This window comes from Neovison vison, chromosome 12 (assembly GCF_020171115.1).
Source record: "Neovison vison isolate M4711 chromosome 12, ASM_NN_V1, whole genome shotgun sequence".
NCBI lineage: Eukaryota > Metazoa > Chordata > Mammalia > Carnivora > Mustelidae > Neogale > Neogale vison.
In genome coordinates, this window is record NC_058102.1 from 100,873,581 (window position 1) to 100,892,773 (window position 19,193).

At 40.9% G+C, this 19,193-nt stretch overlaps 1 protein-coding gene across 3 annotated transcripts in view; it reads left to right on the plus strand.

Annotated features, from left to right (window-relative positions):
* HSD17B6 (hydroxysteroid 17-beta dehydrogenase 6) overlaps nucleotides 1–7,734 on the plus strand; it is a 46,408-nt gene extending 38,674 nt beyond the window's left edge. For all 3 annotated transcript variants that reach the window (XM_044228531.1, XM_044228529.1, XM_044228530.1), the window contains exons 4-5: nucleotides 3,979–4,142; nucleotides 7,358–7,734. In XM_044228531.1, coding sequence (XP_044084466.1) covers nucleotides 3,979–4,142; nucleotides 7,358–7,575 — 382 coding nt within the window. In that variant the 3' untranslated portion in view covers nucleotides 7,576–7,734. The remainder of the gene's footprint in view (nucleotides 1–3,978; nucleotides 4,143–7,357) is intronic.
* Nucleotides 7,735–19,193: the final 11,459 nt, after the last annotated feature.

Sequence of the window (19,193 nt, forward strand, 5' to 3'; positions counted from 1 at the left end):
TCCTAAGAGGGAGGACTCTGTTAGCTTTGTTTATTTTCTGTGTGTGCCAGGTGACCTATTCTGTGACATTTTCGTGTGCTTTATTACGTGCCGGGCACTGTTGTGAGTACTTCACATCCAACAAGTCATTTAATTTTCATAGCAACCCAATGAGGAAGGTCTTATTTTTATCTTTAGTGTGTGTGTGAGGAAACAGGGGCAGAGATTAGTAGGTCGCTATGGTCATAACACAGGTAGTAATAGACAGAGCCACTCTCCAAGGCTAAGCAGGGCTCTCTCCTCCCAGCAGGTACCCTCCCTGGTCCAGTTAGCTGGGGACAACAAAATATTGCCACACAGACTCTCTGTTAAGCAGGAACTGACTTTAGGGCAGTTTCATTCTTGGAAATGAGCTGTGAGTATTTTAGGCACCATGTATTAGCTTCCTATGGCTGCTGTAATTCTTTTTTTAAAAATTTTTAAAAGATTTTATTTATTTATTTGACACAGAGAGATCACAAGTAGGCAGAGAGGCAGGCAGAGAGAGAGGAAGGGAAGCAGGCTCCCCACTGAGCAGAGAGCCTGGCGTGGGGCTTGGGGCTCGATCCCACGATCCTGGGATCATGACCGGAGCTGAAGGCAGAGGCTTTAACCCACTGAGCTACCCAGGCGCCCCTCTTTTTTTTTTTTTTTTTTTTTAATTTTATTTTTTTAAGTAATTTCCACACCCAACGTGGGGCTTAAACTCACAGCCCCAAGATCAAGAGTCACATGCTCGGGGCACCTGGGTGGCTCAGTTTGTTAAGCAACTGTCTTCGGCTCAGGTCATGATCCCAGGTTCCTGGGATTGAGTCCCACATCTGCAGGGGAGCCTGATTCTTCCTCTCCCTCTGCTTGCTGCTCCCCCTGATTGTGCTCTCCCTCTCTGTCACATAAATAAAATCTTAAAAAAAAAAAAAAAAGTCACATGCTCTGCCGACTGAGCCAGCCAGGTGTCCTGTGGCTGCTATAATTTGGAGTGTCTGAAAACAACACATATTTATTCCTTCACAGTTCTGGAGGCCGAAGTCTGAAATCAGTGTTACTGGGCCCAAATCAAGTTGTTGACAGGGCCAGGTTCCTTCTGAAGGCTCTAGGGGAGAATCTGTTCCATGCCTCTTCCAGCATCTATGGGCTGTCAGTATTCCTTGCTTGTTGCTACATCACTCCAGTCTCTGCCTCCAAGGTCACATTGCCTTCTGTTCCTCTGTGGGCCTTCAACTCTGCCTCTGTGTCTCTTTTATAAAGATAGTTGTGATTGCGGGCACCTGGTGGCTCAGTCGGTTAAGCATCTGCCTTTGGCTCAGGTCGTGATTGCAGGGTCCTGGGATCAGAATCCACATCAGTCTCCCTGCTCAGCAGGGAGTTTGCTTCTCCCTTTCCTCCTTGCTTATGCTCTCTCTTGCTATCTCTCTCTCTCTCTCTCTCTCTCGAATAAATAAATAAAATATTTTTTAAAAAGGTAGTTGTGATTGCACACCCAGATTATCTAGCATAATCTCCCTGTCTCAAGATCCTTAATTTAATCACAACTGCAGGGTACCACATGGGTTCCAGGGATTAGGACCCCGTATCTTTGGGGGTCATTATTTAGCTTATCACGTGCCATGACCGGTAGGTATCTCTTATAATACGCATATTGTATTATATGCCTAGGAAGGGAATAGGGAAATAATTCAAGTCATGCGAGTTGTCACCATGGGACAGGCGCCTTGCTTGGCTTCCAGCCTAACTTACCTTCTGTCTGCCTCCACGGGGCTGCTGCCTGTATTTCACTGGTGTCTCAGACCCCTTGACTCATTCTCAGACCAAGAGCAAAGAATGGCCTTCCAATGTTCAAATCATGAATTCTTTTAGAAAATTCCAGTGTGCTCTAACAGGGAAAGGAAGTTCTGGCCCACACATGAGCTGGACTTTAAGAGGGAATGCAGATCTCACGGTGTGATGGGAATCACAGTGAGGAAGCCGCAAGGGGAAGTGAAATTCTAGGGCAGAAGCACCGTGGACTTACACAGCCCTCTCTCTTTTCCAGCACACACAGCCATCAGGACAGTTTTTCTCTGAGGCTCTACCATGGAAAGTTTTAGATTTTGCTTTGATAAGGGAGGCTTTTCCTTTAGAAAAGTAGTTTTTAACCTCTAGGTTGTCTCAGAGCCTGGATGGCTTATTCACACAGATTGTCAGGTCTCACGCCCAGAGTTCCTGACTTAATAAATCTGGACTAGAGCCCAGTAATTTGTATTTCTAACAGGCTCCCAGATGCTGATGTTGCCATTTATCTGGGGACCACACTTTGAGAACCATTCAGAGCTTTAGGGGGTCATGATGCTATGTGTTTTACCTTCTTATGGACCAATTATATCAAACATTTCTCCTTGAAATCAGCTTGGGCTTCACCTTTTTCAGTGAGGCCACTTCAACCTCCAGATTAGGGAACACCCCTCATCACTGTCCCCAGATACCTAGACTATACTTCTCCCATGGTACGCAATGCCATCTTTTTTCACTTGGTGAAGACAGTACTTAGCACAGTGCCTGGTTCATACCCAGCCCCCGGTAAGGATTCTGGAACTCTTTGTTGAACTAACCTGAATATTCTGGAACGACCAATGACTTGTAATTTTCATGCCCACCTCAGATTCCATTAATGGTCTTTTGTAGTCTTTGAATATATGGTAATTCTTCACAGGTCCATGCTTCTGCAGGTCCAGTTCCCACTATCTGGTATTCTGTTCTTCCCCTTTCATCACTCAGAAATTTCCTCTTTATCCTTCAAGGCTCAAGTGAAACAGTCTCTCCTCATTGAAGTCTTCCTTGACTCCCTCAGAAACTCTCTGCCTCCTCCTATTTATGTAGCCCCTTGAATATCTCTATTCTACTTATGTAGTCCCTTGAATATCTCTCCTTTATAATTCTTTTTTTAAAGGTTATTTGTTTATTGATTTGACAGAGAGAGAGAGAGAAGAGAGCACAAGCAGGGGTAGCAGCAGAGAGAGAGAGAGAAGCAGGCTCCCTGCTCCACTGGGATCACGACCTGAGCTGAAGGCAGATGCTCGACCCTCTGAGTCACCCAGGCGCCCCTGTCATTCTTTTGAGTTGTGTTAACAATGATTTGCTTACTTGTCAGACTCACTCATTGTAAGCTTTTTTTTTTTTTTTAAGATTTTTAAAAAATTTATTTATTTGACAGACAGATCACAAGTAGGCAGAGAGGCAGGCAGAGAGGGAAAGGGGAGGAAGCAGGCTCCCTGCTGAGCAGGAAGCCCAATAAGAGGCTTGATCCCAGGATCCTGGGATCATAACCTGAGCCGAAGGCAGAGGCTTTAACCCACTGAGCCACCCAGGTGCCCCCTCATTGTGAGCTTCTGAGGCAAGCAACTGAGTCTTAATTTTCTGAGATTGTGCATGTAAGATGCTTTAGTACAGTAGCTGCCATAAAAATGCTAACTTTCTTTGTTCTTCCTTGTGTCCTTCATGGATCCCCTGTCTATAACAGGGTAGGGACTTCATGACTCTGTGAAAAAAGAGGATGTAGAATTGAATGATTCTGGTAGTTTGTATAATCATGTCCCCATTGTTGGACCTAGGAAATTAAAAACATTTTTTTCCTTTTCCTCTATGTTTCTTTATCCTTCAAAATATTCAGTAGAGATGTTTTTTAAAAACTTGTTTTGTTTTGTTTTCCTCCATGAGGGCACTGAAATCATGTCTTTCAATCAAAAGAGTTAACTCCTGGGGCGCCTGGGTGGCTCAGTGGTTTAAGCCTCTGCCTTAGCTCAGGTCATGATCTTGGGGTCCTGGGATCGAGCTCCACATTGGGATCTCTGCTTAACGGGGAGCCTGCTTCTCCCTCTCTCTCTGCCTGCCTCTCTGCCTACTTGTGATCTCTCTCTGTGTGTCAAAGAAATAAATAAAATCTTAAAAAAAAAAGAGAGTTAACTCCAGGGTTTGTATTTTCAGGCGTGAGCTTCAACATTTTGGGGTGAAAATTAGCATAGTTGAGCCTGGCTACTTCAGAACCGGAATGACAGAGTTGCAGCGGTGCCTGGAGAAACTCAAGCAAGCCTGGGAAGAAGTCCCTGAACATGTTAAAGAAGCCTATGGACAGAAGTTTTTTGATGCCCGTGAGCTTTTCTTTGCCTAAAATAATGGCTAACCTTGCCTGAGAAGGGGAAAAGAGGGTTGGTGAAGAATGGTGAAGATGGGCAGGTCCTCTGAGAACAAAACTCCTTAAACAAAACTCCTCCTTTGCAGGATAGGAGGTGTTGGGTAAGGTCCCATGGCCCTCATGGTTGGCTTGGTGATGGCTTTCATGGCTGAGGAAGAGGTTGTATGGACAGCCTAGGGCCAATGCTCGTTCTGCCCTGTTATGTATGGGCTGGGCCATCTATGTACTAGGGAGGCAGGCTAGAGGCCTGGAACCTCTGGGTCTTGAGGGGTGTGCGCTTCTGTAGTCTGGCGGGACTGGTGTGGGAGGCCTGCACAAGTGAAGTACAGCCTTCAGTATTGTCTGCCCCTTTAGTAACAAAGGGCCCAGGCACAAACTCCATGCCTTATTGTTGGGGGAGGGAGGGTGTGTAGGTAGAGAGGACTAGGTGAAGGCCAGCTTTGCAAGGCTTTATTGGCCGAGGCCAGAGACTGGACCCCGCGTGCAGCCTTCAGGAGCCTCCTGGGAGTGAGATGGTTCAATGTCTGTAAGAATGGCATTCTTATGACTAAAAGAGGAGGCAGTTTGGGGGTAGAGGTAAAGCAGCCTTCTTCATAGGAGTAAGTCATTCATCTTGGTGGGGGGTTCCATCTTCCTGGGGGAAGCGATGGTTTTTCTTCACACAAAGGAGTCAGCAGCTTGCCAAGGCCAAAGGGAGCAGCTCGCCTTTCACAAAGGGACCCTGTGATGGGTGGGTCCCAGCAGCCCAGGCACTGGCTTTGAGTGATACTGTAGTCCAGAGAAAAGAAGGCAGACAGAGGTGCAGACAGAAGACTCCCGACCTCCAACACTGTCATTCTGTCATTCACAGACATTCTGGGTGCATCAGGCCTAAGAGGGTCACGATTAGCAGAGCGGGGGGAAAATTGAACCAAGAAAAAAGCTGGCACAAAACAGTGCCTGAGCCTCTCAGAACTCATAGCAAGCTAGGGAAATATCGTTCCCAACATGGCAGAGGGCCAGCTGTAGTTATAAACTCTTCCCTGTCTAAGGTTTTAAACTGTATTAGGGAATTTTTTTTCCCATCTGGATACATAGAGTTTGACAATAGAAATTAAGAGGAAAATAGAATTTATTGCAGTGACTATACATAAAAGTACATACAGATGTAAAAGGATATATATATATATATATATATATATATATGTAATGATATATATCATGTCATATATATATGTCGGTCATGATTTAAAAGTAGTTAAGGGATGCCTGGGTGGCTCATTGGTTAAGTGTCTGCCTTCAGCTCAGGTCATGATCCTAGGGTCCTGGGATTGAGTCCCGGAGTTGGCTTGCTGCTCCTACTGCTTGTGGTCACACTCTGTCATGCTCTCTCTCTGACAAATAAATAAAATCTTTAAAAAAAAGAATATAAAAGGAATTGGAATTGTTCTAAGAGTTATTATCAATATAAAGTTGTTAATAAGGTATTTTTTATTCTTTTCCTTATTGGTCCTTTAAAATTGGTGTATATTTTATACTTATAGCATATCTTAACTTGGATGCTAAATTTTCCTAGGAAATACTTCATCTGTAGATTAAGAAAATTTAGAGTCGCTGGAGCATTATTTATAAGAATATAAATTACCTTATTAACAATTTCACAATGATAATAAATACTGAAATGGTAGTATTTTGGATATGGAGGATTAAATAACTATATTTTTTTAAGATTTTATTTATTTATTTGGCAGACAGAGATTACAAGTAGGCAGAGAGTCAGGCAGAGAGAGAGGAGGAAGCAGTTCCCCGCTGAGCAGAGAACCCGATGATGCGGGGCTCTATCCCAGGATCCTGAGGCCATGACCTGAGCCAAAGGCAGAGGCTTTAACCCAATGAGCCACCCAGGCGCCCCAAATAACTATATTATTAAAATTAATTAATTTCATGTGTTTCCTTTTATTTTTTTTTTGAGGATTTTATTTAATTATTTGACAGACGGAGTCCATAAGTAAGCAGAGAGGCAGGCAGAGAGAGAGGGGGGAGCAGGTTGGCCGAGGAGCAGAGAGCCAGATGCGGAGCTCCAGGACCCTGGGATCATGACCTGAGCCGAAGGCAGAGGCTTTAACCCACTGAGCCACCCAGGCGCTCCTCATGTTTCCTTTTTAAAATTTTTTTAACTTTTAAATTTTTCAAAATTTATTTTTTGAAAAGATTTTTATTTATTAATTTATTGGACAGAAAAAGAAACAGCGAGAGAGGAATACAAGGGGGGGAGTGGGAGAGGGAGAAGCAAGCTTCCTGCTGAGCAGGAAGCCTGATTTGAGTCTCGATCCCAGGTCCCTAGGATTATGACCCAAACTGAAGGCAGCTGCCCAACCATCTGAACCACCCAGGTGCCCCCTGTTTTCTTTTTTTTTTTAAGTGGCAACTAGAAAATTTAAGATTACATATGTGGGTCTCATTATTATTTCTATTGGATAACACTGTAGATTATTCTGATCCATGGACGACTCCAAAAATACGAAAATGTTTTCCAGAAATAGATTTGAGTTTTAAAACGAAAATTAATTAAAATTTAAAAATTCAGTTTTTAGTCATACTAGTTAGGTCTTCAATAGCTACATTTGGCTAATGGCTGTCACTGGGAAGCATAGATCTACAGCCTAATCCTTGTAGAAATCAAATGTCATTAGATTTCTGTGGCTGTATAGCAGGGTCTTAACCTTAAAATATAAGGAATAAAGATTTTATTTATTTATTTGACAGACAGAGATCACAAGTAGTCAGAGAGGCAGGCAGAGAGAGAGGAGGAAGCAGGCTCCCTGCTGAGCAGAGAGCCCAATGCAGGGCTCGATCCCAGGGCCCTGCTGGGATCATGACCTGAGCCGAAGGCAGAGGCTTTAACCCATTGAGCCATCTAGGCACCCCTAAAATACAAGGAATAAGATTGGCGCACCTGGGTGGCTCAGTTGGTGAAGTGTCTGCCTTTGGCTCAGGGCATGATCTCAGGGTCTTGGGATCGAGCCCTTGTGTCAGACTCCCTGCTCAGTGGGGAGCCTGATTCTCCACCATCTCTCTCTGCCCCTTTTCCCCGCTCATGCTCTCTTTCTCTCTCAAATAAATAAATAAGATCTTTTTTAAAAAAATGCAAGGAATAAGATGGCTGACCACCATTTCTCTGTTTGTATACAGATTACAATGGCGTCAAACAAGAGCTGTTGAAATGTAGCACAAACCTGAACCTGGTCACTGACTGCATGGAACATGCTTTGACGTCTGTGTATCCCCGCACTCGATACTCAGCTGGTTGGGATTCTCAGTTTTTTTTCATTCCTCTCTCCTATTTACCTACATCACTGTCAGACTACATACTGACTAAGTCTTGGCCCAAACCAGCCCAGGCCGTCTAAAGAAAACTGGTTTGATTGCTCTCGAAATGAAGAAGACGAAAGTCCGAAATTGATAATTAGTGTCTCAGTAATCCTTATTAGGAACTAACATGTTGGGGCACCTGGGTGGCTCAGTGGGTTAAGCCGCTGCCTTCGACTCAGGTCATGATCCCAGGGTTCTGGGATCGAGTCCCGCATCGGGCTCTCTGCTCAGCAGGGAGCCTGCTTCCTCCTCTCTCTCTCTCTGCCTGCCTCTCTGTCTACTTGTAATCTCTGTCTGTTAAATAAACAAAATCTTTAAGAAAAAAAAAAAAAAAAAAGGAACTAACATGTTTATAGTCCAGATATCCAAAGCTTATTCCTTGGGGAATTTTTACTATTCTAAGAATTTTTTGATGAGAATATTTCCAAAATACATCATTCTTCTTTGCCTGTTAACAGAGTAAACAGAAAATAATTCAACTTGTTTTGATATTTCTTTATGTTAATGAATAGTTCTGGGCTATGATAACACTGTTGCTTGAGGACTATTTAGAAATATATGGGTTCTTTATCCTTATTTTACTATGGTACTTTTTTTCCTACTCTGGTACTTTTAATAAATATTTCATTTTGCTTTCTTCTCTGTTTGCCAGCTATTTTTGATGATGTTTGTTCCTTGTTTAAAAATAAAAGATTTTTAATTTTGTAAATGAAAATAATACACACACACAGTTAAATGTTCCATTAATACTCAAAAGCTTAAAAATAAAAAACAGCAGTTCCCCACGCTTCATTGCTGCTCCTCAGAGGTAAATGCTTTCTACCTATTTCTTCTGGTATCAACCTTTATATTTCTAAGTAATATACTGTTATTTCTGGATTTATTAAGTTTAGACGTTCTCAATTGATTTCCCACTAAGAAAAATCCTGTTGATTTTCCTATTAGTTTATTTATACCACTTTCCTGACCATTTCCTGTATCCCAATATTTTAAATAAAATTTTATCTTATTTTCAGTAATTAATAGTGTTTGCATTGTTAAGTATGTGAATATTGCTTACTGTTCAGTCAAATATTTTTCCTTTATAATACCATCTTTTTGTTTTTCTTAGAGTTAATTATTGCCTTGCTTTTTTACTTGCAGTATTTTAAATTTACTTTAATTTTTTTTGGTTCTTGCCGATGTCAGAACACTATCAGTAGTATTTTTAGATAGTTAAACAGATTATCATTCCATTTCAACTGATCCAATAAAGGATCACACTTTGATTTTGTTGTTATGTCCCTGTTCTCTGATTTAACCTATAATATTTTCTTCACTTCAAAAAAGAATCTTTTATAATACGGACATTTTTGAAAAGTATTAGTTATTTTGTAAAGCATGTCCTCATGATCAGATCTGGGTTATGCATTTTGGCAGAAATGCCACAGAAGTAATATGGAGTCCCTCTCAATGCATCATATCAGTGGGCATAGATGTCAGTTTATCTCATTATTGGTGATGTTTTTAAGTTTGAACCCTTGGTTAAAATAGAGTCTGCTGGGCGCCTGGGTGGCTCAGTGGGTTAAGCCGCTGCCTTCGGCTCAGGTCATGATCTCAGGGTCCTGGGATCGAGTCCCGCATCGGGCTCTCTGCTCAGCAGGGAGCCTGCTTCCCTCTCTCTCTGCCTGCCTCTCCATCTACTTGTGATTTCTCTGTCAAATAAATAAATAAAATCTTTATAAATAAATAAATAAATAAATAAATAAAATAGAGTCTGCCAAGGGGCACCTGGGTGGCTCAGTTGATTGTCTGCCTTCAGCTTAGGTCGTGCTCCTAGCATCCTGAGATCGAGCTCCACATTGGGCTCTCAGCTCAGCGGGACATCTACTTCTCCCTCTCCTCTGGCTTGTGCTGTCTCTCTCTTTCTCAAATAAATAAAAATCTTTTTAAAAAAAATGGAGTCTCGGGGCGCCTGGGTGGCTCAGTGGGTTAAGCCGCTGCCTTCGGCTCAGGTCATGATCTCAGGGTCCTGGGATCGAGTCCCGCGTCGGGCTCTCTGCTTGGCAGGGAGCCTGTTTCCCTCTCTCTCTCTGCCTGCCTCTCCATCTACTTGTGATTTCTCTCTGTCAAATAAATAAATAAAATCTTTAAAAAAAAATGGAATCTCTCCACTGTAAAGTTAATTTTTTTCTTTTGTAACTAATAAATAATTCGTGAGGATATTTTGAGATTATATAAATGTCCTGTTCCTCATCAAACTTTTACCTACTAATTTTAGAATTATTAATGATTCTTTTAAAAATCAGTTATTACTATGATGATTATGAATGATTTTTAACTCCCTCATTCCATCTACATTTACAAGTTGAAATTTCCATCTCCTTTATTTTTTTTATTTATTATAAGAATGGACTCATGGGGTCACCTGGGTGGCACAGTCAGTTGAGCCTCTGCCTTTGGTTCAAGTAATGATCCTAGAGACCTGGGATTGAGCCCCACGTCGGGCTCCCTGCTTAGTGGGGAGTCTGCTTCTCCCTCTGCCTCTCCCCCAGCTTGTGCTCTCTCTCCCTTGCTCACTCTCCCCGCAAATAAATTAATGAAATCTTTAAAAAAAAAGTAATGGACTCATGGATTCTTAGTTTAATTAGTTATAAGCCATTTCTGTCATTATGTATTTTGTATTTTTAGAATTCTTATATCTGTACAACTTTATTTTTTTTTTTAAGATTATTTATTTGAGAGAGTGTGAGAGGGGGAAAGAGGGAGAGGGAGAGTGAATCTCAAGCAGACCCCATGCTGAGCGTGGAGCTGATGTGGGGCTGAATCTCACAAGGCTAAGATTATGACCCAAGATTCAATCAAGAGTCAGTTGCTTAACCAACTGCTTTTGGCTGTGCTTTACCATTAACTCCAAGCGCCTGTGCATTCGTGTGCCCTTCTAGGACAAATTGGCACCAGCCACAGTGTGGCAAGACTCTCCCCCAGAGGATCAGCATGGGTCCGTGCCTCGCTGGCTTTCTAAAATTTGGAGTTTTGAAACCCAGCTAGTGGACCTCAGATAAAACATAGGAGTACTGCCCTGTTGGGTGAGCAGATGGCTTGGACAAAGACAGGGTGAAGGCAAGGATCTAAGGGGATCGTGTGTCTGGGACACATGAAGGGTTATTGTTCACTCTTCTGTGAGGGCTTCCTAAACAGTGGTGGTGTGAACTTTGCCTGCCCCCGCCCCTCGCCCCCTATCAGCACAGTGCCCACAGTGGAGGCTTGAGCCGATTATACCAAGCCCTGGCCCCCTGCTAGGGCAAGTGTGCCTGAGAGTCAGAGTAGCAGTGGGCCCTCCCCCAGAAGACCAGCACAAACCCCCCACATGCACCAAGTCTACTGACCACAGAGTGCTGCAAAGCTTCAGCTCTGGGACCAAAGCTGACCAAGCAGACCGAAGCACACCCAGTTAGAACCTGCCACACACTGGACAAGTTCCCAATATTCTCCAACTCAGGCAAGGAGAAACACACACACACACTCCTTCCTCCAATTCTTCCACCCTCCACCCCTGCCTGTGATAACCATGTATCTAAACTCTTTTCTATGAGTTTGGTCTCACATATAAGTGAGATCATACAGTATTTGTCTTTTTCTGACATGCCTTCGAGGTCTATCCATGTTGTCACAAATGGTAGAATTTCCTCATTTTTTTATTGCTGCTAATATTCCATTATATATACACACCACAACTTTATCCATTCATCCATCCACAGACACTTAGGTTGTTTCTCTGTCTTGAGCAATATCAGTAATGTTGCTATGAACATGGGAGTCCAGATATCTTTCAGAGTTAGTGTTTTTATTTCCTCTGGATATATTACCAAAAGTGGAATTGCTGGGTCATATCGTGACTTTATCTTATTTTTTAATTTTTGTGGAACTTTCAAGCTCTATTTTGTAGTGACGGTATCAGTTTACATTCTCACCAGCAGGGCACAAAGATTCCCTTTTCTCCACATCCGTACTAGCATTTGTTATCTCTTGTCTTTTTGATGATGACCATTTGAATGGATGTGAGGTGATACCTCACTGTGTGTGTGTGTGTGTGTGTTTTAAGATTTTATTTATCTATTTGACAGACGGAGATCACAAGTAGGCAGAGAGGCAGGCAGAGAGAGAGGAAGGGAAGCAGGCTCCCTGCGAGCAGAAAGCCCTATGCGATGTGGGACTTGATCCCAGGACCCTGGGATCATGACCTGAGCCGAAGGCAAAGGCTTTAACCCACTGAGCCACCCAGGCGCCCCTCAAGTTAATTTTTGTGGGTGGTGTTAGATAAAGGTCCAGTTTTATTTTTTACATATGAATAATCAATTTTCCCAGCACTATTTATTGAAGAGACTATCTTTTTTCCAATAAGTATTCTTGGCTCTCTTGTTAAATATAAGCTGATTGTATATGCTTGGGTTTATCTCTGGGCTCTTGATTCTTTTCCATTGGTCTAGCTGACTGTTTTTATGTCTACCATAATGTTTTAATCACTATAACTTTATAGTGTAGCTTGAAATCAGGAAGTATGGTGCCTCCTGCTTTGTTTTCTTGGGATTTCTTTGGCTATTAGGGGTCTTTTGTAGTTCCATATATATCACAAGTTTTATTGTTAAATGGAAAGAACTTGAAGTTTATAAGCAAGAGAAACAATGATGGGGTTCTTGGCTGGTTCAGCTGGTACAACATGTGACTTGATCTCAAGGTTGTGAGTCTGAGTCTCACATTGGGTATAGAGATTACTTTAAAAAAAGAAAAGGAAAAGAAACAATAATAGAAAGTAGACAGGCGAAGAAGGAGAGAGAAAAAAAAGAGACAAACCAAAAAACAGACTCTTCTTAACTACGGAGAACAAACAGTTACCAGAGGGGAGGTGGGGGTGGGGATGGGTGAAACAGGTGAAGGGGATTAAGAGTGCCTTGATGAGCACTGAGTAACATTGTTGATGTTGAACATCATCATTCAATTCAAGATTGTTGAATCACTGTCTTATATACCTGAAACTAACTTGACACTGTATGATAACTATAATGGAATTAAAAATTAAAAAAAAAGAAGGCCTAAATATAAATGAAGAGATATACTATGTTTACAGGTGGGTCAGAAGACTCAATATTAATTCTCAGGGGTCAGAAGACTCAATTGTTAATTCTCTAAAAAAGTGAAGAAAAGAAAAAAGAAAAATGGACAGAGGAAATGAAAAGCTGAATGACTAATAAATATATAAAATATATTCATTTTCACTAGTAATCAGAGAAATGAAAAGTAAAACCACAGAGAGATATAGTTCCACATCCATAATACTGCCAAAAATGAAAGTCAGCCAATATTAGGAGAGAAGATTCTACACTTCTATGCAAGATTAATTTATAGAGCCATTTTGGTGAACAATTTGGGAAATACCTGATAACGTTGAAGTGCATTTGCCCTATGAATCAACAATTTCACTTCTAGATACAAATCATAAATATCATACATTTACACAAGAAGACCTGTACAAAAATCTTGAGTATTCTATTGTTTGAATCATGATAAATTGGAAATAACTTATCTGTCAATTTACAGGATAATGGATAAATTGTAGTATGTTCATACAATGGTTGGTTGATCTACCTGTCATCCAACTATCTCTCTCTCTAACCATCCATCCATCCATGTGATAGTTAACATGAATCTTCATGAGGATTAAGCTATATATATCAATGTGGGTAAAATTTAAAAACATAATGAGTGATAAAAATAAGTTGCAGAAGATCTGAACAGTAATATATCTTTTGTTTAAAGTGTTAAAACTTGCAGAAAGTCCTATATCTTGCTTATGGATATAAATATATATAGTAGAAGAACTAGTATGTTTATGAGAATAATAAACACCAAATTCCTAGTGGAGTTACCTTTGGATTGAGGAAGGGTATGTTGGAGATGTCAATTGAACTAATGTTATATTTCTTAAGCTACATGTTAGATATATAGGCATAGGTGTTAATATTCTTTTTTTAAATATGTATTTATTTATTTAAGATTGAGGGAGCATGGGGTTGGGAAGGGCAGAGGGAGAGGGGAAGGAAAATCCCAAGCAGAGTCCCTACTGAGCATGGAGCCCGATGCAGGGCTGGGTCCCAGGTCCCTGAGATCATGACCTGAGCTGCTCAACTGACTAAGCCACCCAGGCATCCCTAATTAATACTCTTTTTACTATTTTGTAGGGCACAAATATTTAATAACAAAAATGAAATTTAAAGAAGTCATAGTCTGTATAATCTCAAACTATAGGAACTACATCTTTACCCATTACCATACCTCGTGTATAATAAACAGTCAAAAAGCACATCTTGAATGTAAAAAACAAACCACATTTTTTCAACAGGGAGTAATAATTTGAATCTACTTTTCTAGGTTCTCCTTTTAGTAGATACCATTGGAAATTTTATCGTGCCCAAATATGGTTTTAAAAAATATGTTTAAGTAGATCATTAACAGAAACTCCTATTTATCTTCTTGATTGGTTTAGTAAAGCATTACAAAATAGTCCTTGCTGAGGAAACCAATCAATAAATGTGACAGTAAAATTTTAACCTCTAGGACCTTGCATCTAGTAGTCATTAAATAAATATTTGTTGAATGAAGCAAATACAGGAAGTATAAGATTATGTGAAGTGTAAAGGCTGTTTTTCTGATGCTTTGAGGGGAAACTTTTTTTGAGAAGTTAGTAGTTGTGGGAACAAAAATCCATTTAATTGCTGACTGGAACTCGAAAGAGTGAGCACTCTCTCTGCAGGTTTAGGAGTTTTCCCATGGCTACACTATTTTGCACAACTGACATTCATTTAGGTGCACTGGGCAGGATAAACAAAACATTGATCTTTCTGTTAATGAAAGGCTTAAGCAAAACCTCTAAGTCATTAACTTCTTATCTACATAGAAAGTTGTGTCTAAGAACATTATCAATTAAAAAAGAGAGTAGCATGTATATTATGAAAGCTCTGTTATAATAAATTTACACATAAAAATAAATTTATACATGTATATATACATACATGCAAGCATGTAGTTTGTGTGGGAGAGAGAGAGAGAGAGAGAAATAATTCCAATTGTTGGTTTGTCTCAGAGGCAGGATGGGGGTTGGAACTAAACTTTCTGCATTGCACACTTTTGTAATATTTGAGTTTTCTATAATTTATGTTGTGTTTATGATGGGGATATTTTATATTTCTATTTCTGGCAGGCCAGAAAACCAGTCTATTTTTTAAAAAGATTTTATTTATTTATTTGACAGAGAGACATCATAAATAGGCAGAGAGAGGGGGAAGCATGCTCCCAGCTGAGCAGAGAGCCTGATTCGGGACTCCATCTCAGGACCCTGAGATCATGACCTGAGCTGAAGGTAGAGGCTAAACTACTGAGCCACCCAGGTGCCTCGAAAACCAGTCTATTAATCAGTATGGTGAGGTTCTGGTTCTTAGGGAGTAGGACAAAACACTGGGGTGCTTTTTACTCGGGGTTGATGATAGGGTGGGAGTTGGGGAGAGCATTACTCAAAACGTCTGCAATAATTTAAGGGCCAAGATGATGCTCTTACCACCTGTATAGCTTCTCATTCCAAGAGGACAAAGTAGAAAGGTCTAGATGTTTTCATACTTTCACTTCCAGTTAAAGAAAGCCAAGCCCTGGAATGGTTTTCAGGGTTTTTCTTGATCTTGACTGTTCACCCCTGAGCCTGGCAGTTAACTACCACTCTCCAAATGGAGGCAGCCTGTCGTAAGGAAGTCTCAAGTCCCCGTTTAGGGCACTTTCACCTGTTGCTCGTGGGAATGTACATTGCTTCAAGCCTGTTGGGGGCAAGTTTGATTACACATCATTAGAATTTGTAATGTTTTAAATACTCTTTTTTTTTAATTTTAATTTTTTTTAAAAGATTTTATTTATTTATTTATTTGACAGAGAGAAGTCACAAGTAGATGGAGAGGGAGGCAGAGAGAGAGAGAGGGAAGCAGGCTCCCTGCCAAGCAGAGAGCCCGACGCGGGACTCGATCCCAGGACCCTGAGATCATGACCCGAGCCGAAGGCAGCGGCTTAACCCACTGAGCCACCCAGGCGCCCCTGTTTTAAATACTCTTATGTTCAGCAATTTAACTAAGACTTTAGTCTGTGGATATAAAGTATGGGCCAAGCAACGACTTAGCTACAAGGAATGCTTGTGGCTGCATTTTAAAAATATAATAAAGAACAAATGAGAAATAATTTTAATTTCCAAAAATGCTGAAAAGCTATAAGAAAAATGAAGCAACTATATCATAGACTATTTAATATAGATATTCCCAATATATTTAATAATATTAAATATTTCACAGGCTTAAGAATATTTAATTTATATTTATATAGTATAAAGTAAATATATTAATATTATTAAATAAAATGATCAAAATTTATATTTAGGGGTGCCTGGGTGACTCAGTAGTTAAGCGTCTGCCTTCAGCTCAGGTCATGATCCCAGAGTCCTGGGATCAAGCTGTGCATCGGGCTCCCTGCTCCTCAGAAGTCCTGTTCTCCCTCTCCCACTTACCCTGCTTGTGTTCCCTCTCTTGTTTTCTCTGTCAAAAAAAATAAATAAATAAAATCTTTTAAGAAAAACAAAAAAACCCTGGGTGCCTGGGTGGCTCAGTTGGTTAAGTGACTGCCTTCGGCTCAGGTCACCATTCTGGGGTGCAGGGATCAAGTCCCGCATTGGGCTCCCTGCTCAACAGGTAGCCTGCTTTTTCCCTTCTCCTCCCCACTCCTGCCCTCTCTCACTATCTCTGTCTCTGTCTCTCTCTCTCTCTCCAGTAAATAAATTAAAAAACAAAAAACCCTTTATATTTAGTATAATAATTTCATAAATATATTCTTCATAAGTAAAAAAATACTACAAAACAGTCTGAATATTGTGGTCTACTTTTTATTTTATTTTAAAAAAATATTTTATTTATTTATTTGACAGAGATCACAAGTAGGCAGAGAGGCAGGCAGAGAGAGAAAGCGGGAAGCAGGCTCCCCACTGAGTAAAGAGCCCAATGTGGGGCTTGTTCCCAGGACCCTGAGACCGTGACCTGAGCCGAAAGCAGAGGCTTTAACTCACTGAGCCAGGCACCCTTACTTTTGATTTTAAAAAAGGATACTCATGGGGCGCCTGGGTGGCTCAGTGGGTTAAAGCCTCTGCTCAGGTCATGATCCCGGGGTCCTGGGATTGAGCCCCACATTGGACTCTCTGCTCAGCGGGGAGCCTGCTTCCTGCTCTCTCTCTGCTGCCTCTCTATCTGCTTGTGATTTCTGTATAAAAAATAAAATCTTAAAAAAAAAAGATACTCATGTGGAATATCTGGGTGGCTCAGTTGATTGAGTATCCAACTTCTGATTTCTGCTGAGGTCATGATCTCAGGTTCAAGGGATCAAGCCCTTTATCAGGCTCCATGATCAGCTGGGAGTCTGCCTGAGATTTTTTTCTCCATCTCCCTCTGCCCCTCCCCCATCACTCTCTCCCTAAAAGTAAAAAATAAATAAAAAGGGATACACAAGAGCACACATACACTCACACAGATAAAGAAAAGTCTACAAAATGGAAGAACACCACAGATCTGGTTCTCTCCTTACACCTACATTAAATAAGGGTTTGGAGTTGTATTATGGTTTTAAATAATATCCCAAATCCTGTCCCTTAGTGCATGCTATCTCTCCCATCTGGAATGACCTGCCCAAGTGGCCTCTCCCTCTTGAAAATTCCTGTGGCACTTCATCAACACTGTTACTATTCCTGAGCTGCTTACTGTTTTCTAGCCACCACCTTCTCTCTCACAGTGGATTATAACATTCTGGAGAGGGACCAGGTACCTGGTACACAGGGCACGTGGCCCTGGGTCTAGCCACATACAAATACAGTAAATATTTGTGGAATGGGCTGGAGATAAACAATTTTCAGGCACCAATACATCAGTTGAACAAATCTTAACATGGCACAGCATATTAAATCTTTGTCTTTGACTTTCAAGATAAGCTGTTTGTTTTAAACTCCTGTCAAGGAAGGACAGGGACAAGGGCAGAATGGTGTGTGTGCACATCTTCAGTGGAAAACTCCATGGGATGTTTTCAAGGTTTTGAACATAGAAAAATGTTAAGGATATAATGTCGATGGGAAAAAGAAAACACATGTGAAATGGTATATAGTTCCAAATATAGGGTGGCCAAATAATTTATTGTTGAAATCGGGACATTTTTGGGAATGAAAGTTGGTGCTGAAATACTTAAAATTATATGATTTTTTATTGATTTGAAACCCTTTTGGGAGCTTCCCAGGTGAAATCTAAAACTGGCCCCGTGCTCAGAGCGCAGGGAGGGGAGAGACTGGAGAAAGAGGCAGGCCACTTCAGGGGGGTGGGTGGCAGTTTTAATAAGCAAAAGGAACTTCCATATGAGGCTTGTCTTAGGCGGCAGTAAGATGAATGCACCTGCTCACTGCATCTTAAGAGTTTATAAAGAGGCCCACGCTAGGTTCAGTCACGTATACCGTGCATGTGTTGTCAACACCACATCGCTATCTCAAGGCTGTGTCCTCGGAGCAGACCCTGGGAGCGGGAAAGTCAAGGGGAACCCACATTCCAAGCACAGGGGAGGGGGCGAGGATCCTGTGATCACTGGGGCCCACCTCACGGGTCAACTGGTGGTCACGTCTTTTCAATGACATATAATTCACATACCATAAAAATCACTCATTTGAAGTGTACAATTTAGTGGTGCTTAGTATGTTTATAGAGGTGTGCAACCAGTGTCTGATTTCAGAACATTTTCATCTCCCTCAAAGGAAATCCTGTACCCAAAGTATTTATTTCTTTGTTTCCTTTAATTTTAACATTTTTTACTGTGAAATATAATGTACATACAAAGAAATACATACATATACGCATATATATATAATTTTTAAGTGTATGTATAATTTAATAAATAACTATAAACTGAATACCCCTGGAACTCTCACTTTGGTCAACATTCGGAGCACTGCTACCCAATGCATACTATCCTCATTTGACCATCTAGAGGGACACAATACCCAGACTTTTGTCAAAATAATTTCCTTGGTTTTCTTTTTAGTTTTTAGTCGAACTACTCCCAATTTTCTTTCCTTTCTAAAAATTAAGATATAATTGACACGTATTAGATGTTTCAGGTGTACCACATAATGATCTGATATTTGTATGTATTGTGAAATAATCACCACAGTAAATCCAGTTAACATTCCTCTCCATATGTGATTACAAAATTTTTGTCTTGTGATGAGAACTTTTAAAATCTATCTTAGCAACATCCAAATATGCGATACCGTATTATTGTACCGTCTTAACTATAGTCACCCTGCTGTACGTTACATCTCCAGGATTTACTCATTTTATAACTGGAAGTTTGCACCGTTTGCCTCCCTTCATCCACTTCTCTGTGCACCCCCGCCGGGACACCCACCACACCGGGCAACCACCAGTTCGTTCTCTGTATCTATAAGCTTGATTTTTGTTTTTGTTTTTAAGATTCCACGTGCAGGTGAGATCTTATAGAACTATTTTTGATTGTATTCCTAAAAAATAGAGTCTTGTTTCACCTATTTTAATTCTCCCACATCTTG